This window comes from Schistosoma haematobium, chromosome 1, assembly GCF_000699445.3.
Source record: "Schistosoma haematobium chromosome 1, whole genome shotgun sequence".
Lineage (NCBI taxonomy): Eukaryota > Metazoa > Platyhelminthes > Trematoda > Strigeidida > Schistosomatidae > Schistosoma > Schistosoma haematobium.
The window spans coordinates 35,377,942-35,399,298 of NC_067196.1; the positions used below are offsets into that span (position 1 = coordinate 35,377,942).

Here is a 21,357-nt window from a genome sequence, read left to right on the forward strand (position 1 = left end):
TATAAAAATCCCAAAAAGGGACAGACTCACAGTCGCAATTAGGTGTACCAGATCACGTCGGTCTCAGCAATAAAAATGACACAGGTATTCAGTGTTCGACAACGCTTTTACCAGCGACATCTAATATAATTTGTACCCACCGAGAGAAATCAAAAGACAGAGTCGAGGAGATCGGAAGAGTGCATTTGGCGATTACCAGCATATCGGAATTCTCTCATCTAATCTGGCTAGCGATTGCGGTAAATGTTGAGCACAGCGTTACCACGCGTGATCTGGTGCGGGTGCATGACCGAGCGCTTTCAGCTAGATGAGTCCACTAAAACATATGGTCAGCATCCAATGTCGAAAACTTACGGAGTTATTTATTTTGGGGATTTATTTACCGCTACAGACTGTAGACACAGCTTCTACCCCTTAAGAGTTGTCAACTGCTGGAATTCGCTGCCAACTGAGCTAGTCCAAGTGACTTCCAGGGAGTTCTTTATTAAGAAACTTGGTCAATTCTTAAGGACTAAGGATAACGTCTTATTATGATTTACCAATTTCTTTTTCCCTCTATTATCGTTAATATATCAGGGTTCCTGCCTGGAGGTATTGTTGATCCACTTCTAATAGACACAGAAGCTTCTTCTATTCCGTGCACAACCATTTGAAGCATTTAAATTCCAACAATTCCGCGGCACTTGTGACCCATGACGCTCCTTCCAATGGAAAATGGGGAAGGCATTCTCTGCGCATTAAAGTGTATGGTCTTCATCTATTAAACCCAAAAATCATAGGTTTTGAGCAGGAAAAACCTCTGTCTATACCATCAATTCTCGAAGATTACATCAAACAGATATCCAGAAATGGACAAACAAGGTAATTCCATTACCTGTCAGTTTAACTTATTAGGCTTCCTTGGATATATGTAAAACCATTGCTACTACATAAGTACAACAAAGTGGTCGACTCATTCATATCGGAAGGGAGTGGTTTAGATTACTCAATGTTAGCTACCCCACCTCACTTAAGTGAACTTAGGCAGCGAGTGTTCAATACTCTCAAAAGACTTGATGGGTAAGTTATTATTATGGAAGGATTTTCTTGTCAGAATACCTTTTACTATTCAGAGAATTTGCGAACTATTTGATAGTCCTACTCGTCACTACCAAAGAGTGGATAAGTTCCTGAGAGGACTAGAGAAGGTAATACATGTACATTGAATTCATTAGTTGCAGGTTTGTATGGTGGTATCCACAGTAGATCCTTATGGAAAGTAAGTTCACGTGTGACTTTTACATTATATCAATATTTCTGACAATACATTGCGTTCAAATGGTTCAAATGGTTGTGGACGGAACAGAAGAAGCTTTCGCTTAACAGGCTTCCGTGTCTAGTAGCAGGGGATCACCTAATCCTCTGGGCAGGAACCTAGGTATGTTAACAATAAAAGAGGAAAAGAAATTGGTAAATCGTAGTGTGATGCTGTCCTTGGTCCTTAAGAATAGGTCAAGTTGCCTCTTGAAGGACTCCTGAGAAGTCGCTTGGACTAGCTCGGCCGGCAGCGAATTCCAGCTTTTGACAACTCTTAAGGAGTAGAAGTTGTGTCTACATTCCGTCTTCGGAGTTGTCCAAGTCATCATATCAGAGGCTTGCGTGCTAGGCTGTGCTCTGTTGAATGCTTTTCCAGTTTATGTTGTCAGGGTAAAGTCAGTTATACTGTTGGAGTTGAGCAACAATTTTAGCGGTCCTGAGATTGGCCAATGACAAAACTAAGGATTTATTGCTAAAAAAGTAGTGAAGACCAAATATGTATCATCTTTTTAAATAGTTTCTTAGTTCATCAGGGTCCGTAATCGGTCTTTTTAAACGATGAAACAGACTTCCGCTAGAGATACTCGTTCGAGAGATCAGTTTATGCCTAGCTAGTCGAACGAGTTAAATAGTTTTGTAAATATATGGTAAATTTTACGATAATTGTATGCGAAAGTTCTGAAAGACACTAAATGAGATCCTTGATATTTAAAGGCGATTTATACGACATAAGTGTTTATTTTTCACTGCACCAACGAATACATGGTCCAGTTGAGTTTATTTTGTTTGGATTTACCCCTTCATCCCATTTGCTATTGGTTGTGATATCAAAACTATTCATTTTGCTTTGAGGTGCAATAAAGCTCCGTGGTTATGCAACTTATGTTAACAACATTTCTCTTTCACCGCCTCAAACATTATATGTTTGACATCAAAGTGGTGCGGATGTTTCACGTGTCGTGTATTTGCGTGACGAGATATTTGTCACCAGTACGCTCATTTATCCTCGTCCGGCTTTCTACATTAAAGTTGGGTTTTCAGGGTAATAAGTTAGAGCATAGATTGTGCGAACATTGTCTTAGAGATAACTTGAATGCTGTTTCGTATCAACATTGGTCGATACTTATTTGCGTTTGTTGCAAAATTTGAAACTACTTGATCCAAGATTTCTGCTGTATATCAGTCGAGTCAGTGAGTTAATCATAAACACCATGAAACCTAGCACAAATACGCATTAATCCGTGTTGCCACATCGTAGTGCATTAAAATTAAATTATCAATAATATAAATAGGTTGGGATGTCTGTAATGACTGGTTGATGTTAATTTATGGTTTTATTACGGTGAAAGGGAAATCAGTAGTCCATAACGAATATCATCATGTACTCGGAATCTTCCTTCATCCTCCAGATTATGTGCTGAAAGCTTATTAAAACAAATTTAAGTAATGCTACTTCTAGCTCTACTGTTAACCTTATGTTTTAGTTAATATTCATTGTTTTCAGCAAAATTCACCAAGAAGATCCCAGGTTCCCAAGTCGTGCTGGTTTGGATGACTGTGGGTTATTAATAGAGGGTTCTATTACTTCACCACCCACCTCTCCACCTCCTGAGAATCCTCAAGTACACCATATTTCCAAGTCCTCAGATGAAGAGGTTACTGAAGAAGATGACGAAGGTGAGGATAATAGTAGTGATGGGAGTGATGAACGACAATCACCAAAAGCTGATCATAGTATGAATCCAAATCCATTAATGAACAACTCTTGTGCAAGTTCGTGGCTTTTCAAAGCACAAAATTCATTGAATCTTCCACACACTCCTCCAATGCCGTTTCGTAGTTCTGTTTCCAAAACCAGGTTGGCTGACCAGTCTTTAACAAGTGCTCCTTTACTCAGTGTAAGTTTTTGAGCTGTGTAGTTATCTCATTCGCCTTAGACATGAAATTACCTTTTCCTTGGTTAAAGTTCAAATTTGATTGTGTGTTTAAGCGTATAAACTTTGTGTAGATGTGATTATCATGATCAAGTAAGAGCTAGGTTGCAAGTTACAAATTAAATACATGATTAGCCAAGCAGTAGTTTACTTCTACATGAAACACGGTAAATGTTATAACAATGTTTCTAAAAATTAATAAAATTTTCTTTTGTAGGGTTTGTGTGGTAGTCTTCTCTCTGCATACTCGAATAATGACGAAGATTACGACCAACTTAATCGATCGTCAGAAAACAAACATACTGATTCTAATACCCAAGTTAATTCCGATCACTTATCGTCTGTTGGATCTAGCTTCTGCTCTGAGTCGTCTGAGTGTTTACATGCTCTACCTGTAGAATCTAACCTACAAGAAAAACCATCAGATGCTTCACATAAACTCTCTTCAGTTGTACAAGATGAAATACAAGATAATTCTCTTCCATGGAATGAGGCGACTAAAATGCCAATCGTCAACTCGGAAACATTGGAAGACACGATAGCTCAGTGTGATAAACCAGATGAAGTATCTAGCAGTGGTATTAAACCTTCAGTTTCCAATGTAAACCGAAATGATTCGCCTTCCAGAAGATTAGAGGTTAGTATCCAAATGAGTTTTGTGTAATATATGTATAATCAATTTGGGAACGCTAATCTTCAACTACTCTGTAGCAATATATTAAGTGAATATAGAAGGTTTCACCAACACTATTTTATTCAAGTTATCACTTGCAGATGCGAATTGTTAGTTTTTTTTAACGAAGCTCCTAAGTGATCTAGTCGCGATGCTATAAAGTCTAGAATGTTTTTTTGTTGGATGGAAACGTCTTATTACTAGCAATTTATGGATAGTGTTAATTTCGAAGATCACGCCTCAGTATTCACGTGCCCTCAAATGCCCTGGTACGGTCGAGAGTGAGTTGGGTTAGCTCTCCTTCTCGAAATGCTCTCACATGGCCATGCGTATACAGCCACTACTAGGGAAGTCTTACTCACTACCTTCTCATGGCGAGGGTGTTGTTTACGAAATTGAGAAGACGAAAAGCAAATGTCCGGCGCTTTAACCGGGTTGGTGAACATGGAGAGTCCACCTAGGGGAGTCGGAAAACCGTGATTCCAAACCAATGGTGCACATGGGCTCCAGTACCCTGAGGGAACAAATGGCGTATGAACCAATTATTGGTCACCGGCTACCATGGGACTGCATCTCCTTACGATGCTCCACTGCCTTGTGGATCAGACCTTCATGTCGAAGGCTCGGTGTGTGGCCCCCTGAGAAAACCACCTGCTTCGGTTTGGGTACCCTGACAGTATCACAGCCCTCACACATATCAAGTGAGATTTGTGTGGTGCATATGTATTTGGTGCCTCCTTGTACCAATATCTATGTGTTAAAATAAAAAAATATACAGTATTCACGTTAGACATATAATTAATCAGCGACTCAGAGTTCTATACAGTTTATCTGTTTCCGCTCGTGTCCTGCCCTAGTAATACTGGAAACAAGTTAACAAGTCTTAAGCTTTTGGATTCACATAAAAGTAATAAATTCATCATCCATTATGAAAGTTTATGAATTCTAATACTTCACTGTTCGTCTTAAATCTTATTCGAATTCGGTGACGTTTAGTGGATGAAAAAATTTTGCTTTGACTTTATAGCTCGACACAACTGGAGATGAAAGTGATTTGGCTGGTTGTCAAGTTCTGAGACCTATTGGTCAACTTGAAGCATTTGTACAAAACTTAAATTCTGAAGTTTCTAGCTCAGTAACGTCTGTACCATTGCACAGTGGGTCTCCAAAATCCACAAGCGACCCATCTGCTCATTTGAGTTGTGTATCATCTATGGAGGACCTAAATCATCAGGTAAATCAAATTTATATTCCTAATTTTTATGTGTTTGGAAGATAGTTCTACTCTTGACAGCATGATTATCGTAGTTTAGGTAAAAAATGAGTCAGTAACCGAAAGATGACATCCTAGTTTATGTGAATTCCCTCTTTCGTAAAATATCGGATTTAACCCCGACTAAGATTATCTTATTATATATCGTATAAATTAGATTATCTTTTTGAAATATAGTCACCTAAAAAGCTTCAGTGCATGTTTTCGAATCTCTAATGATCCTCAATTGTAAAAATCGCAGCAGCAAGTCTTAAAAGTCTAAGTCGTTGATCTAATTTACTGTAGTGTATGGTCATGAAACCTAATAAATACTTCTGTAAAGTACATTACTCCAGTTGGTTTGAAATTTGATTTTTCAGTTTCATTCTTACTGTTATGGTTTCTTCGTTAGCACCAAAAATTCATGTTAGATTTACTTAAATCTCCCAAAATAACTTGTAAGACCTATTTTCTCTCATTTGTTTTTTGTAACTTTAGATTTCGTGTTTTTATTTTCAAACTGCCTGTTTTTTCTTAGCATTCATAAGATGTCCTCCTTATCAACTTGTCGATGTCTGTGTTATCTCGTCACCGTTTTCAAGAATATCAGTCCCTAAGTAGGATATATGATTATGTATTTTCCATCTTTATTTCTGACGTTACTGACCTGAGTTCGGTTTAAACACAATAGAGTCGCATTACCAAAATTATCTGGTCATTGTATTTATAGACTGTTTTTATTTTCTAGGGATCAATTACTTCATCTAACTCACTCTTACCTGTTTTGGTTGGGGTTAGACGTCCCCGTTCACCAGGAATGGATTCTAGTGGTAGTGATCCTAATGTTTCAACAAGCAAAGATGCAGATTTGTCAGAAAGTCCCGCCAAAAGACGTAGACTTCCGTCTTCAGATTTAACTGAAACGGTAGAATCTAGTACAGATTCATTAGTAAGTTTTGGTCAGTGAATTGTGATACGATGTTTTGATAACTATAAATTCAATAAAAGTTTGAGATTATGTCACTTTCTAGTTCCGAAGGTGATATATTTTCCATCGAATTCTTATTGTTTGCTTAGGTTCGGGCTCCCGGTGCAGTATTCCAGCCCTCACACATATCGAATGATTTGTGTGGCGCGTATGCATTTGGTGCCTTCTTGTATCAGTGTTTATGTGTTTAAATAATGATGGTAAATAAGTGATAATTAGTTACTTGAGATTATTTATTGTTACATTCGTTTATACACTTTTGATTATGAACCCTAATTTATATTATCTTTAAACTATTTTTAGTTTCCAAATCTGAAATGTTATTGTTAGCCATCCGTTCGCACCCAGTAATTTTTCTCCTGATGTCGAAAAAATAGTTGCTGTGAAGATGACATCGTTCTTGCTATGTGTGTATTATCTAAGGCAGGTTGTTTAATTAATCAACTACCATTACAAATAATCTCTTATTAAATGAACATATGTTTCATTTCAAATCGGAAAACTATGCATGTAGCATCAAAACATCGACAAATCATAAGCATTTAAAACCGATGAACAAAGTTGGATTCAAGTTCACCACTCGGTTCTCTTTTGTTTTATTCAGATCTTTTATTTAAAATTTTATGAGTTGTTTTAATGTACTTGTGTAGTAGAAAAATAAATTCAGAGGATTTATTTTTTAGATTTCAGTCTATGATTATATAAAATAATAGTCTGGGAAATGTTAACATTTTCAAATTTAGCCATAAGTGCAAAGTTAATGCCATTCAGTAGGTATATTCTTACTATAATCTATGCATTTGAGACTGTCTAACGTATTTATATCAATCTTTTTTTCGTTCCAACAGGTTGGCATTAGTTTCCAGATTGTGACTTCATCATCTTTGGCACTGAATGATTCTCCTCCCATTATTATGTGTAATCCTACGAATCAAACTCGTGATATGGATTCTGGTGAATGCATTTTCGAAGCTTCAGAAAATCCTAGTTCTGGTCAGTCTGTAGTCGATCCAATCTCAGCTAGTGATAACATATCTAACTTACATGAAGTAGTGAACATTAGTTTCGCACAAAATTCTGAGTCAAGTTCAGAATCTGTAGAAGGAAGTGAGACAGTTTTGATAAACAATGATAATATTGGTCTATCAACTGTAAACTTGTCGAATATTAATTCGGAAACCGGAGAGGAAGAGTCATAACATCTCTTTTTTAATCATAACTACCAATGTTTTCTAGAAAAATATTGTGGTTTCAAGAAATTTCATAAAAATACTTTTTAAGTGTATATCATATTACTTTTATTATCGTTGTAAAATTTTTGAACCTGCTTGCTTTTTTCAGATTTTCTGATTGTAATAGTTATTTTTAATATTATTTCGTTAGTCAAGCTTGATGCAGTGTACTATTCGTAACTATGTCAGTCTTTAAAATTGATAGAGGGCAATCTCATTTATCGGTTATTTTGGTGTTTTAAGTGGCTTATTTTGTTTCTCATTGTAAATCTCACTCTTAAACAACTATATCGTTTAGTTTCGAGACGAAAGATGTTATCATTTGACAATTTGAATCTTATTTTACTTTTTGCCGACAGTCAATTTAATAACATTGTATCACACAAATTAAAGAGTTCCTATCAGAACTGTAAGGATTTACAAGTTTTATAATAAAAAATGCTAGGTTATTGTCACCATTATTTTTGTATTTAAATTTTACATACTTGGGAGATGATCTAACTTAGAAAAAATCTTGTAAGCTAAGATTTTAGTTACTTGACACTTAAAAATTCATTTGGATTTCGAAACGTTGAAAAGTAAAGGCACCGATGTGTTTAGCCAATTATTTTTTTATTACGTTAGTTATATATATCTTGGGACGTGATATAAATGCGTGTCGCTCCGAGCTATCACACCTTAGTAAAGCATAGAAAAATAAATAATTAACCAAAGTCGAAAACGCAAAGAAGTGACAATGATAAAATCTATTTCATTGAAAAATGAAGTACTAAGACATATAGTTCAAAAGGAATAAATTAGGACGATAAATGACATAAACGCAATCCATACCACTCATTGTTTGAAGTTATAGATTATGGTTGTAGTTTTGACACCAACTAGTAAATCGATATCTCCTTACACGGATCAGATCAGAATTCAGTGTCTCAAAATAACCATCTAAAGTTGGCTCATGTTCAGAGATTCTTTTTGTCTCATAATATGTAGGTGTACGTTTCATATGTGGTAAAATTGAGATGTTACATTGAAGACTATTCAACTTACAACAAATCTTTAAGCATCAAGGAGAACGCATGTCAATTGCGTCAAGAAATAATAGAAGACAGTTATGAGTAAAAAGGAAATGGTCAAATAATATTACATAGATGTAACGTCCGTCGTATAATAGAAATTGCTCTAGGTTTATTGTGCTTTTATAGCATTATCTTCGTATGTATTGTGGATTCTTGCTTTGAGATTGAAAACATTTCAACTATTTGTAAGTTTGTATTATCCTATAAAAGCTCCCAAAACGGTTGTGTTTAGTAAATAATCATTCTTCACATGTGTTTATCATATCTGTTAAACGTGGTTGCCCCAAAATATGCTAGGAGTCTTATATCAAACTAGCTATATTTTTCTCCCTATTTCTCCACTCATAAAGTAGTTCCTTAATGATTGTAAAATTGATGTTCAAATTTGGGTATGTCATTAAATATTTAAGAGTAATTTAACTGAACTTTCGGCGGACCAATGAGGTATAAAATAACTGATCTCGGATTTCGGCGCGACATTCACTCATCCATTTGGCTAAATAAAATTTTGGCATTATGGATGGTGTCAGTTCGTGATGAAAACCCTAAATCTAATTCCTAACCCTAACCATCAACCGTAAATCCTAACTCTAATTCCTCACACAGGTTTATAACCCTCATTTGGTCTTAATCACTAGATGGGCACCCTCAGGATCACTTTAACGTCGCTCAAATATCGTCCATAAATTCTAGTTTCACCGAACTTTCTAGTCAGCTCACGGTATACTGTTAAATCAACTGCTCTCACTCACTGTAGGTCGAATCAATTTGATTATGAATGTAATTACAGTGCTGTGAATTCTTACATTTTTTTAACCATTATGGTGTTTCTTTAATATTAGTTTCTTAGTAAGATAGGTAGTATTAGACATAATTTCATTATGAATGAAATCTCGCTTCGTCTCCTAAGTTTCCACAAACTGAGCACTATGTAATTTACATCGAATTGATTTTGGTCACTTCACCAAAATTCTCCGAAATCATACGGTCAGAATAATCGGTTCAAAGGGGATACAAATGGGGGACATATATATATCAGAGGCTATAGCTATTTACCGACTCAGGCCTAAACTTTGTATACAAAGCAGTTGATCAATCCCTCATTCTACCATGGTCTTAACCTTCATTTCTGCATCCCATAGTCTATCGTTTTTCCTACTCTTTCCCAATTATTTTTCATAACTATCAATTAGTCATTATTACAACTTTCAATTATTCTTTTCTTAATATCCATCAAGTGGTCAGTTATCTTCACCTTAACATTTCTCATTAGCCGTTGAATTGTTATGTAGCTTCCTTTCAATATCTGAGTTTTGTAAACAACTTGCGACGCGATACTAATTCAATTTGACATCACTGACTGACAACTTCTGGTTGTCGACAGCAGTCAATCCATGTTGTAAATTATCTTCAAACCAATATCGTATGTTAAACATTTCAGGAATATGGTTTTTAATCAGTACCTATCTTCTAATTATGATTCATTGATTCCTATCCCAATGTTATTCATCCCTAATGATATTACATTGTTTAAAGAATACATTCATTATTTTTTAGTCTGGGATTTATCACCGTACTGGTAATTACTAAGCAATGAAGGCCTTCTGTATTGTGAATAGTTTCTACGACAGATATAATTTTTTCTTTGGTTTTCAAGGAGAACATGAACAAAGAGAATCAGTAAGTAACATCCAATAATGAGAGTAAATTAATTTGTTTATTGACAAATTTTCAAAATAAAACTTGACATCAATACACGTTTTATTGCCTCAGTGTTCGTATTGCTATTTTTCTACGACATAGATTACAATAAAAGTTTTAATCTTTTTGATTCCATGTTCCTCTGTGTAGTATACCAGCACAATTATTGCATTTAAAGCAAACTAAATGAAAGAAATTAACTCTTATTTCAAGGTGTTCTGCCGGATATGCTGGTTATGAACATGTTTCACATATTAAGAGTCCAGCCACCTGACCATCTGATAGTGATTCAAATAAACTGTGACAATTAGTGGAGGTATTGTGACTTTTGTTTCAAGTTGTGGATGATAATTACTGACTATATCTTTTAGTACAATGACTGAACTAAAATTGTTCAACTCGCACAAATTTCTTTTATCTTAATGCTCTTTCGATTATGATTCACTATTAGGGATAGTTTCTCTCGATTTATCACTGAGTATATCCTTGAAATTTGATAAATTGAATTGGTGATGCTCTGGTATCTGTGATTGAAAATAATCGGATTGTGATATTTCACCAATCGATAGGGGGATTTCTTGATCTAAGTCAATTAATGTATTAAACACAAGGTTATGTAAATGTTACCAAACTGTCATTTCAGATACCGTAAGAGATTCTTTTGAAATTGATGCAACAATTCTATTCTGGTTATATACGTCAACAACCTGATCCTTATTATGATTTTTCATTGTTGTATCTGTAGAATCGTTCATCATTTGGGCTTTGTTATTAATCGATTCAGTGGAGTCATCTTTATTTACTTCAATCGTTTCATTCAATGGAATAATTTTCAACTTATCAATTATATTATTCTCTTTTTGTGAAGCACCTTCAGATTGTGTCAGATTTTTTGTCTTTGCTTTATTAGACTTCAATGTTGAAAATATACTTGAATTTTTAACAGTTGAAGATTTATCAATTGCAGTCTTTCTTTTATATATTACTACCATTGAAGTAACTACTTCTATGAATTCAGTGATCATCTTGTTGTGCTGATGAGGTGTGGAAACTTGAACCAATGAATATATGCTCCTGGTTCTACGTTTTAGCTGACTTATTGATGTCTATCAATAATATATCATGTGTTTGATGATAAGAATATTTGGCACATAGAGCAATCCTTTTGCTGTTTGTACGTTTAGTTATCATAGTTGGGAATGTTCTGTGAAAAGTGTGATCATTTAGTTTAGAGAAGGGTAGTTCTTTCAGTTATTCTATAGGAGTTATTCGTTGATTATATAATGGACATCGTTTAGTATTGCCATAATATAAGTATGATTGGTAATAATTGTTGACAATTTCTATGCTGTTGCTTACTCTTATCATATTTATTGTACACCAGTAAAGTTCCAAGCATTTGTAAAAAGATAATTGTGCTTTTAATAATCGACGTTTTTGTAATATAATCAGCTTGATACAATTATCAGTTTGTTTCAATTGAATAAAATAGTCTTTCTTGTACATATACATGAATCATACCAAATACAAATGAATTTCTTTATAGCAACTTATCCTTGTTATATAACGAACATTCTCAGCAAGTGGTAAACACCTAAGATTCACTAATTCAAATAATAAGATTGATTGATTTTTTTAAATCACAGTTATACTACTGATTTTTATATGGTATTTAAGTGATTCATGTTAACTTCTGTGATTTTGATGGTTGATAATGTATCACTTGATTAGAATTATGTCTAACTTTTTAAGATGTTTTCCACTTTTTATTGCCATCTGAAACAAATATAATTTTTTTTAGCTTTTTAGCGGTTAGTTCATTTTCTGAAACTGTTCAATAAAACAAGAAAAATAATGATAAGTGAATATGTCATGTCAGTTAGTTATGCATGTGCCCCCGAATGCCCTGGTACGGTCGAGAGTGAGTTGGGTTAGCTCTCCTTCTCGAAATGCTCTCACATGGCCATGCGTATACAGCCACTACTAGGGAAGTCTTACTCACTACCTTCTCATGGCGAGGGTGTTGTTTACGAAATTGAGAAGACGAAAAGCAAATGTCCGGCGCTTTAACCGGGTTGGTGAACATGGAGAGTCCACCTAGGGGAGTCGGAAAACCGTGATTCCAAACCAATGGTGCACATGGGCTCCAGTACCCTGAGGGAACAAATGGCGTATGAACCAATTATTGGTCACCGGCTACCATGGGACTGCATCTCCTTACGATGCTCCACTGCCTTGTGGATCAGACCTTCATGTCGAAGGCTCGGTGTGTGGCCCCCTGAGAAAACCACCTGCTTCGGTCTGGGTACCCGGACAGTATCACAGCCCTCACACGTATCAAGTGAGATTTGTGTGGTGCATATGTATTCAGTGCCCCTTTGTACCAATATTTATGTGTTCAAACAAAAGAAGCTATGGATTTATGAATTTAAAAAATAGTTTCACATATATTCCGAAGCATAGCTTGATGAGTTCACTACTTGTTATTGCTAGAGAAAATGATTTCCAATTTGTTTGATAAGCAAATTTTCAGTCAACTACATGCAAACAATGAGCGCTTAGTTTATGATACCTATGTATTCAGTCATTATCTTAATAACTAAAGCAAATAAGATATCAAACTACAAATTCACTTATTGTTATTCTGACTTTTATGAACGATAGAGAATGATAGCATAAATCAACACTTGTAAATTTTCAAAAACTAGATTTAAATTTATTAGGGTAATACGGTAAAGCTAGTAGGAAATGTTGATTTCCAACCTTCGTACTTGATCTCATTTTTGTAATTGAAAGTTCCTCCAGACTATCTCGTTTCATGATAACACCATTCATAAACCTCAGCAATATTCTCAGTGAATCGTTGAATTTATAATCTTAAAACCATGACAGAATTTGAAGTTACATTGTTATGTGTTATATCTCACAGTAAATATTACGAGCAAACACTACTATGTCAGTTGGTGTTGCGTTATCAACAGCTATTAAGGGTAGAGTCCAGGACCAAAATAAAACTTTTACAATCATACAGTCAAAATTGAAGTACATAACATCATGAAAAGCATCTATTTAAACTAAGAACCTTTTTCTAAAATATTAAATACTAAGATTCTCTGTTATTTCTTCCTCTTCGTTGTGAATTAGTTAGATTCCACTTTTCATATATATTTAAATTCTTGAATAGGTATTATTCCAGTTTATTGGTTAGTAAATTTGCAAGTTCTCAGGAAGTGTTAATGACATATTTGTCTTGTAGATTTCTGATAGCTTGTATAGTTCTAAAAGTGTTTGCAATTTTTGATGATATTAATAATTATGATGAATAGCATAGTTTTAGTCTTTATAGATTTAATGTAACTAGGGAATTTATTTCGGTGTTTATTTTGGATTTTCACTTAGATTTCAGGATGTTTATAATATTTGTGATATTTCATTGGTATACCTTCCTAGGGAAAATTGTCATTTCATTTTATGACTGATTCAATGAATACACTTTATCCTTGACTTAATTTTAAATACTTTAATTTAAGTACAGCTTTATGTCATCTATTTTGGTAAAATGTCATCATATAGAATAGAAATGATAGAAAATTTGATTTTCGCATTAATTACATTCAACTTTCAGTTTTAATGGAAACTGGAAAAAAAGGATGCTAAATGGATAACGAGGAAACTGTATTTATTGAAATAGAATGCACTGAATGTGATGCCATATGTTTAGAAGGATTATCATTGAGTCGATCAAATATCAAGGTAAAAGGACACGAATAATGTATGAAATAAATTCTGTCAACTTTAGATGACTTTTCTAAGATGAAAAATAGGTCGGTTATGACAATATATTCAATAGAAGCAAAATACAAAATTGACTTTGAACCAAACTTATGAAAAAAGAATTTACGTAATGCTAAAAATGGTTAACTACTGTAACCGTAAATGTATGGTGGATTCCCGATAGACTGAATAGTTAAGAGGTATTACAGTCAGCTTTAATTTAACAGTTACCGATCCGTTATCTTTAGGTGAAAAACTTTGCTAATAAGTTTACTCCATTTTTTGCTTAAAAATTAATTTCAATGGTTAAGATCGAGTCAGTTGAAGCTAGACCACCATGGAAACACTGGACAGCCGTCTCGTCCTATTGTGGGACTCCTGAGCAGTGCGCATCCACGACCTCGCCCCCTGCGAGATTCGAACCCAGGACCAACTGGTTTCGCGCGCGTAGTTAAGTGCTTGTGCAAAATAAACGAATAATTGCCAGTTTAAAACTGGACCAAAGGTAAACATCATATAAGTACAATACATATATAATAATAGCAACACATGTACACTACGTACTCAACGACAATTTCAACATGGCAGTAATAGCATTGATTTCAAAGATAATGTATTTTATAAGCACACTGAGAGAATAAAGATCAAAATGAAGATTGCTACTTATAAGTGTTTGAAAGTAGCTTGAGTGTTTTCATTTAATTTATTGCTAACGTTGCACATGTTTCCAAGCTTTAAATATCGAATGTGAAAAAAAACAATTTTCTGTGCATTCTGGAGACAGTTTTAGATGCGAATAGTAGCCCATAAGTGGCTGGGTTGAATAAAGGAGAAAAATATTGCTGGGGAACATAATAGACGCTACTTTCTTCCTAGAAAAATATTTCATACATCTTTATCACAGACTGGTTAAATTACATTGAGTTATTTCTTTCAAAAAATAAGAAAAATAAATATTGTTTAAGGAACTTAAATGTTGTATTATTGTCTGTAGGAGACAAGTTTGTTGTCCGTTTAAGATTTTACAGTAGTACCAAAAAATTTGTTGCTGAATTTTATGAGAAATGGACAAAATAAATCATCCGAACTTATTTTTCATTTCACTCTGTCTGGATTCTAATAAATGATGCTTTAGTTTTTATTTATAGTTATTGCTGTTCCAAGTTACAAAAAACGAGGCACCAAAGAGTATAGTCTGTTGTCGGAAAAGAAAATTTTTGTGAAAAGTTGAATTATATGATTCTTTCAAGACCATAGTTTTTCTATAAGCAAAGATGGATAGTGACTAGCAGTGGAATCCATGATGCGCGTTTGAAGTGAAAATTATTGGGTTTGAGTCCCGGAGTGAACATCAACTGTAGGATGGAGGTACATCCAACTGACGAGCTCCAATTAGGATGAGACACGCGTCCTGGATTCCATTGCTAGCCACTACCCATCTTTGCTTAGAATGCTTGTGAATTAAGTCGATATCGAGGCAATCCTCACAGGATGCAAATATGCCAACAAGAGACTGATCGATTGCTGTCCTAAATAACAATGGGAAGTTACAAGCAAACAACATCAATTGAACATAGTTTTTTAGTTTAAATAATATAACAGTATAGCATTTCTGGTTGTATGGTCATTAATGCTCATTGCTCAAACACTTTAGAGACTGAATACTTATTGTGAGTTGACTCTAAACAATATAGGCTCACACTGGAGCATAACTCTTCGATGAAAGTGGTTGTTAGGATAGAACAGTATCACAAGCGAGCATGTATAGCACCGCACTGCTGCTATAATATGACCAAAGTGTAATAAAAAGCATATATACGTTAGGATCTGATACTAGAACCATAAAAGGAAGCTATGGTCTCATTTCTTTGATCGATGAAAATTTAGATGATCTTCAAGGCAGTCTGTATACATTAAGCTGTTGTACTGTTTTATAATCAATAATTCATATAAAAATTATTGAGCAAGACCTGTATTCAAATTCTCTTAAAATAATCTCTACAATGAATAAATTACAATTTAGTAGACAAACAAAGGTTTGGGTAATCTACACTGAGGTACATCTTTTGCATGGGGGTTACTGACATATTTACGTTTTTCAGGAATTTATACATCATAGTCGTATAGTATTGTATAAGTCAACATCGTATATGTCTAGTTCTTATTACTGTCCGAATTCTGTCTCAGTTCAGCAGGACGCCAGCAAAGGCCTAAATAGCTTAGAACTGTAATGTCTCTCAGTGATAATGAGTGATACACGGAGGATATAATTTCCCCCAAGGTTGTAGATAAACCTTGTTGGCAAGTACCATGGAGTAATAAATCTGGCTTTTTGTTGGCTACCTTGAATCACCTAACATTCAAACGTATATAATCACTTTTTGTACAAATATCATCATTTCAAGTGTTATACAAGTGACTTCAGTTGTCTGAATTCTCATTATTATCAGTAATTTTTGAAATTAGTTAATAAAAATATACTAAGCAGCTTCATCACATTTACAATCACAAACAGCTACTATCGTTGGGCATAAAGAATTCGAATCGCCGAATGTCAATAGAATAATCTGTTTGTAAAGTCCCGTCGAACGGAAAATTGGAAATTTTGACATTTCATGACTTAGTATGAGTCATTTCTTCAGAAAATTAAAAACAAGCAAATTAACTGAACACAAGTTTAAATAGTACAGAGAATGCAAAGCAGAACAAGTTACGTATAATAAAAATCAAATTAGGTTTAATTATTTGCAATTGATTGATCACTGAGTGGTGATCAATATCATATGTGTCAGGTCCTTCTTAGTGCAGATCGAATCCTATCGACCAAGTTGCAATATGGTCACTAGTCTAGGTGACTCGACATTGTGTGCATTGAGTTGAAATAAAATGGTGATTGGAGGTAGTCGACAGGAAACCCTGGGCCCAATGGTAACATCTCTGACTGTGAAGCTGGGTGACACGGAATCGAGCGTCAGTTCCGTCAAAATTACAGGTACATCTTGCTGACGAGTGCCAAATAGCACGAAACCTAGGTTCAGAGTTTCTTGTTGACCACCTCCGACCACCATCTTAGGTGTAGTTATGTTAATATTTTTACGTTATTTCAGTCAAGATCATTTTTATTATGTGACAAATATATCATTATTTCTATTGTTAACAGTTTAGGAAATGCTCAGTTTATTCTAAATCATCAAGTCACACCTTGCAAATAAAATCCTTTGTTCCGTTCATCTCCTGATCATTTCATGAAAGTGTCGAACTCTTAAACTATCTACTTCCACTTTGAAAAAGGTCATCCTGATGAATAAAATTTGTCCGTCTTATTAAATGTGAATAAATCGATCACAATTAAGTGATCGAAAAAGTTTAATAAATAATTTATTAGGTTTCAAGTTTAAAAAAATACTGGGTTGAAAGCAACTTACTTATTCGTATCTATGACAATCAGTTCACAATGAAACAAACTGCTGTACAAATTTTACTCCTATTGTAGTAAAACTATACAGGATAAAACCAATAATTTATAGTTGAATAAAACGTACACAACACAGTGTATGAGGAATTTCTATAACTTTTTAAATAAGCCAAATACTCTAACTTAATTCTTTAAAAACAAGACAAATGATATTTGTGATGGAATCTAGCAATGGAATCCATATCACATGCTTTTTGAAATTTATCAGCTAAATCAATCTATATCTCATTGTTCGTGCTTTAAATACTAGTCCATAAAGTTATTTTTATCACGATACCCAGCGCTGTGCTCAACTCAAGTCTGGAACGATAGGTATAGGATTAAGGTCTCCATGTGAAGATCAGTAATAATATATATGTATGGTCAGTTTAAAAGTCTAAAATAGGGAGAATAAAAGTATCACAGGTCCGACTACTAGCCACTATTCAGGATATAATCTACTTGTAAATGAAAGCAACATCGAAGCACTTTTATGAAGAAGTTCATATACTTGATTCATTTCACTTCTGGATATCACATTTGATAAAATTCATACAGTTATCTGAGAAAAAATAGTCCATATATAATTCGAAAGAATTCATTTTCTTTTAAAATGATTTTGGTAAGCAGTCACAACTCAGTTTTGGTATTCATTAAACGTCATCCTTGATAAAAGAAGACTAAACTAAACTGATCACTATACAAATATATATGGAGTTTCTGTAATTTGTTACTGAGTGCTGAAACTATTATGTATGTTCATCGATTTAAGATAGTATTTCTGCTCGAGTATATAAATCTTTAAACACAAAATTACAATCCGAGCACTGCCGCTTCATAAAACTGAAAGCCTTGTTTTATGAATATGTTGTCGAAGATCAGCTAAAGAACCATTGAAATCCAAAGAGAAATAAGCAAATGATTCTAACTAGTTTATTGAGTCTTAACAGTGTGCATATAAGAATCTACACAGTGTTGAATCCAAGACCTTCAGGTGTCAACAATGACAAGAGATCTTTACATCAATAAGTTCAAATCCAATGTTTCAAACTTCAGTTGGTTTGGCGACATAACTCTACGATAATCCAATTTTATAGGTGAAAGCAATCCTAATATTATGGACTGCTTATGTCACAGTTTAGATATTTTGTGTTCGATGATGTGTATATGTTCAAAATCTAATAATACTGATATCAATTTCCTATAAATGTACTCAGATAATGTATTTAGACCCGACAACTAATTAAATAGAGGGGAATAATATTAGTAGAAAGGAAATACAGTTTTTGTTTCTGTACATGGAAAGACGATGATAAAACTGCTAAGCTTGCTGTCCAATGGACGAAAGGAGAATTTTATGTGTGCCTTGAAGTACCAAGAAATGACATGGATGACTGACTTTTAACCTTAAGACATTTAATTTCATCAAAACTAACAAGTGCAACATTTAATGATGTATATCTAGACTTTTTTTTGGTGGAATTAGTGATCGAAACATTAAACACTGTTGAGGCTTTTGACTGATAAATTATTTGAACTGATTCTGACTTGATAATATATCGTGCTTATGGCTTATTTTATTGTTGGATGTCAATTAATCTTGTCGAAATTTTACCTTATTCGATTTCACCTATTCCACAGTTAACAATAATGAATACTTTTCAACTCTTAGCAGTTACAATGACTTAAGAACAAAAATATTTAGTGTAAATAACAGTTTCTAACATTCTAAACGTTTAATGATACAAGAAATTAACGCATCAATTTAATTATTCCTTTTCTCTGGTAGTTATAATGCTGAAATTCGTTCTGCTTAGGTTAAAGCATTTCTCAAAGGATGTGAAAAGTTATCTGGGTTTTCTCAATTCACATAATTAAGTTTACTTGATAAAATTAGCACATTTTCTAAGTGAAAAAAAACTAGGCTCTTTCAAAATCGATCCTATGTCGGATATTTTTTAATACTCAAAAAATCAAACCTCCGAATAAACATAATGACTTTTAAATATGAAATTTAATGTTTATACTATTCAATCATCAGGTAGCAGCCAACATGGTAATTGTTTAATAATAAATTCCAGTCTTATCATATGAATCGAGTTGTATTGTGGCCAGTAGTTTAAATGAATTGAAATCTTGTGCATCGTGCTTGAATGTCAAATAGTTTCAGAGAATTAACAAAAAGTTATTAATATCAGAAGTTTTGTGGATATTATAGTAATTTCAATGATTGAGATCATGAGTCAATTGAAGTTAGAGACCATGAAAAACCTGGAAGCATTGGATGGCCGTTTCGTTCTATTGTGGGACTCCTCAGCAGTGCGCATCCACGATCTCGCCCCCCGCAAGATTCAAACCCAGGACTTATCTGTCTCGCGCGCAAGCGTTTAACCAGTTATTAACCCGTTTTTCGCGATGATTGACATCCCTACAATCGTGAAGGGACTAGTTCTACATTGTGCTAAAAGTCCATATCGAAGTAATAAATGTTTTTAAGCAGTTATTTTTTTATATCTCGAATATACTCACCAAACGTTTTAATTGTAATTTTCAGACTATACAAGTTTTTATATTGATAGATTGAAACATCTATCTTTAAAGTATTCTTTCCCACTTGTATAAAATTTATTTTGCAACAGGATGATACTGAGTGCTGTTGAAGGCTCGTCGAATTCAAGATTGTTTACAGAGTAGTAACTGCTATGATTATGTCCAAGACTTAGTTCAGTTCAAAGTTTATCAGTCAGCCTGTAATATGAATACAAAGTTAGGTGATGTTGTTTAGTGTTTTGTTAATGAAGGCAAGCGAGCTCTTTTCCTTACATAAGGTCAAAAGCAAGAACTTTAAATGATAGTAAGGAAATATATTGATTATCCGAATATCTCTTAAGGAGTTGAAAGAGTATATAGTATATAAATCTCCTTTATACTTACATAATCATGAATGATTCAGCAGTTAGTGAATAATCAATATGAGGCTTTTGAAGATTATGGAATTTCAGAAATATCATAAATCATTCAAATTAGGTAACTATTAAAAACCTGGGTTAATAAATTTCTGAGAATGAAATTATAATATATATTAGAAAAATGTTGCTCATGTTTATTCCAAATCCGTAATAATATTCCAACGCCACACATTCATTGTACTTCACATATCATTTATCCTATAATCTACTTAGCTTTAATATACATAATTCATGTCTTTTAAATCAAAATATGTAGTGTGTTAAGTACTCAACCTCATCAAAACATTATATCAACTTAATAATATTTTAACTACAGATGTGGATTTTACATTTTATCATTGTCAACAGTTGAAGCAATTCTCATTAGGCTAATCATAACACTACATTCGACCAGCATTTCAACTATTTCGTTAAGTAATGGAAACTGTGATTACTTACTTGCTTACGCCTGTTACTCCTTATAGAGCATAGGCCGCCGACCAGTATTCTCCAACTCACTCTGTCCTGGGCCTTCTTTTCTAATTCCATCCAATTCTTGTTCATTTTTCTCATGTCTATCTCCATTTCCCGGCGTAATGTGTTCTTTGGTCTTCCTCTTTTCCTTTGGCCTTGAGGATTCCATGTGAGGGCTTGTCTTGTGACGCAGTTGGGTGTCCCATTCACTTCCAGCGCTTCTTCATAATTTCTTCCTCTTCTGGGATCTGGTTTGTTCTCTCCCACAGTTGAATGTTGCTAATGACTAGTATTAACTATTTCTTGATTACGTAAAAGGTCGTTTCATAAGAGGGTAAGATTCTTCTGTAGCACTCATACACGATACTTCACAGAATAGAATAACAAATCTTTATAGCTAAAGATAAGTACAATATTCACTAATCACTGATTTAAAAATTAGTAATCGATACTTTCCAATTGATAACATTACCTTGGTTACAATGTTTTGATGACATTTCTATGTTTTAAAACATTTTCCTTTTGATGTTTAATGACACCTATTAAAACATTTTTAGT

General features: G+C 34.0%; 1 protein-coding gene across 2 annotated transcripts; it reads left to right on the forward strand.

Moving 5' to 3' along the window:
* The first annotated feature begins 621 nt into the window (after positions 1-621).
* PPP4R2_1 (protein phosphatase 4, regulatory subunit 2) lies at positions 622-11,700 on the forward strand. Of its 2 annotated transcripts, XM_051216968.1 has the most exons (10): positions 622-744; positions 780-861; positions 895-1,059; positions 1,094-1,187; positions 1,221-1,258; positions 2,801-3,194; positions 3,448-3,867; positions 4,931-5,137; positions 5,904-6,104; positions 6,992-11,700. In XM_051216968.1, exons 1-10 carry the CDS (start codon positions 693-695, stop codon positions 7,340-7,342), a joined length of 2,004 nt encoding a protein of 667 aa, XP_051073862.1. In that variant the 5' UTR covers positions 622-692; the 3' UTR covers positions 7,343-11,700. The 2 variants fall into 2 exon arrangements, with proteins under 2 accessions (XP_051073862.1, XP_051073863.1); XM_051216969.1 differs by lacking the exons at positions 622-744; positions 780-861; positions 895-1,059; positions 1,094-1,187; positions 1,221-1,258 and having other exon boundaries at positions 1,485-3,867; positions 4,931-11,700.
* The last annotated feature ends 9,657 nt before the right edge of the window (positions 11,701-21,357 follow it).

Coding starts and splice junctions, on each gene's coding strand:
- PPP4R2_1 (XM_051216968.1), top strand. CDS start 693: ATGACGCTCCTTCCAATGGAAAATGGGGAAGGCATTCTCTGCGCATTA. Junction 745..779: donor CATTCTCTGCGCATTAAAGT/GTATGGTCTTCA, acceptor CAAAAATCATAG/GTTTTGAGCAGGAAAAACCT. Junction 1,060..1,093: donor ACTCTCAAAAGACTTGATGG/GTAAGTTATTAT, acceptor TTTTCTTGTCAG/AATACCTTTTACTATTCAGA.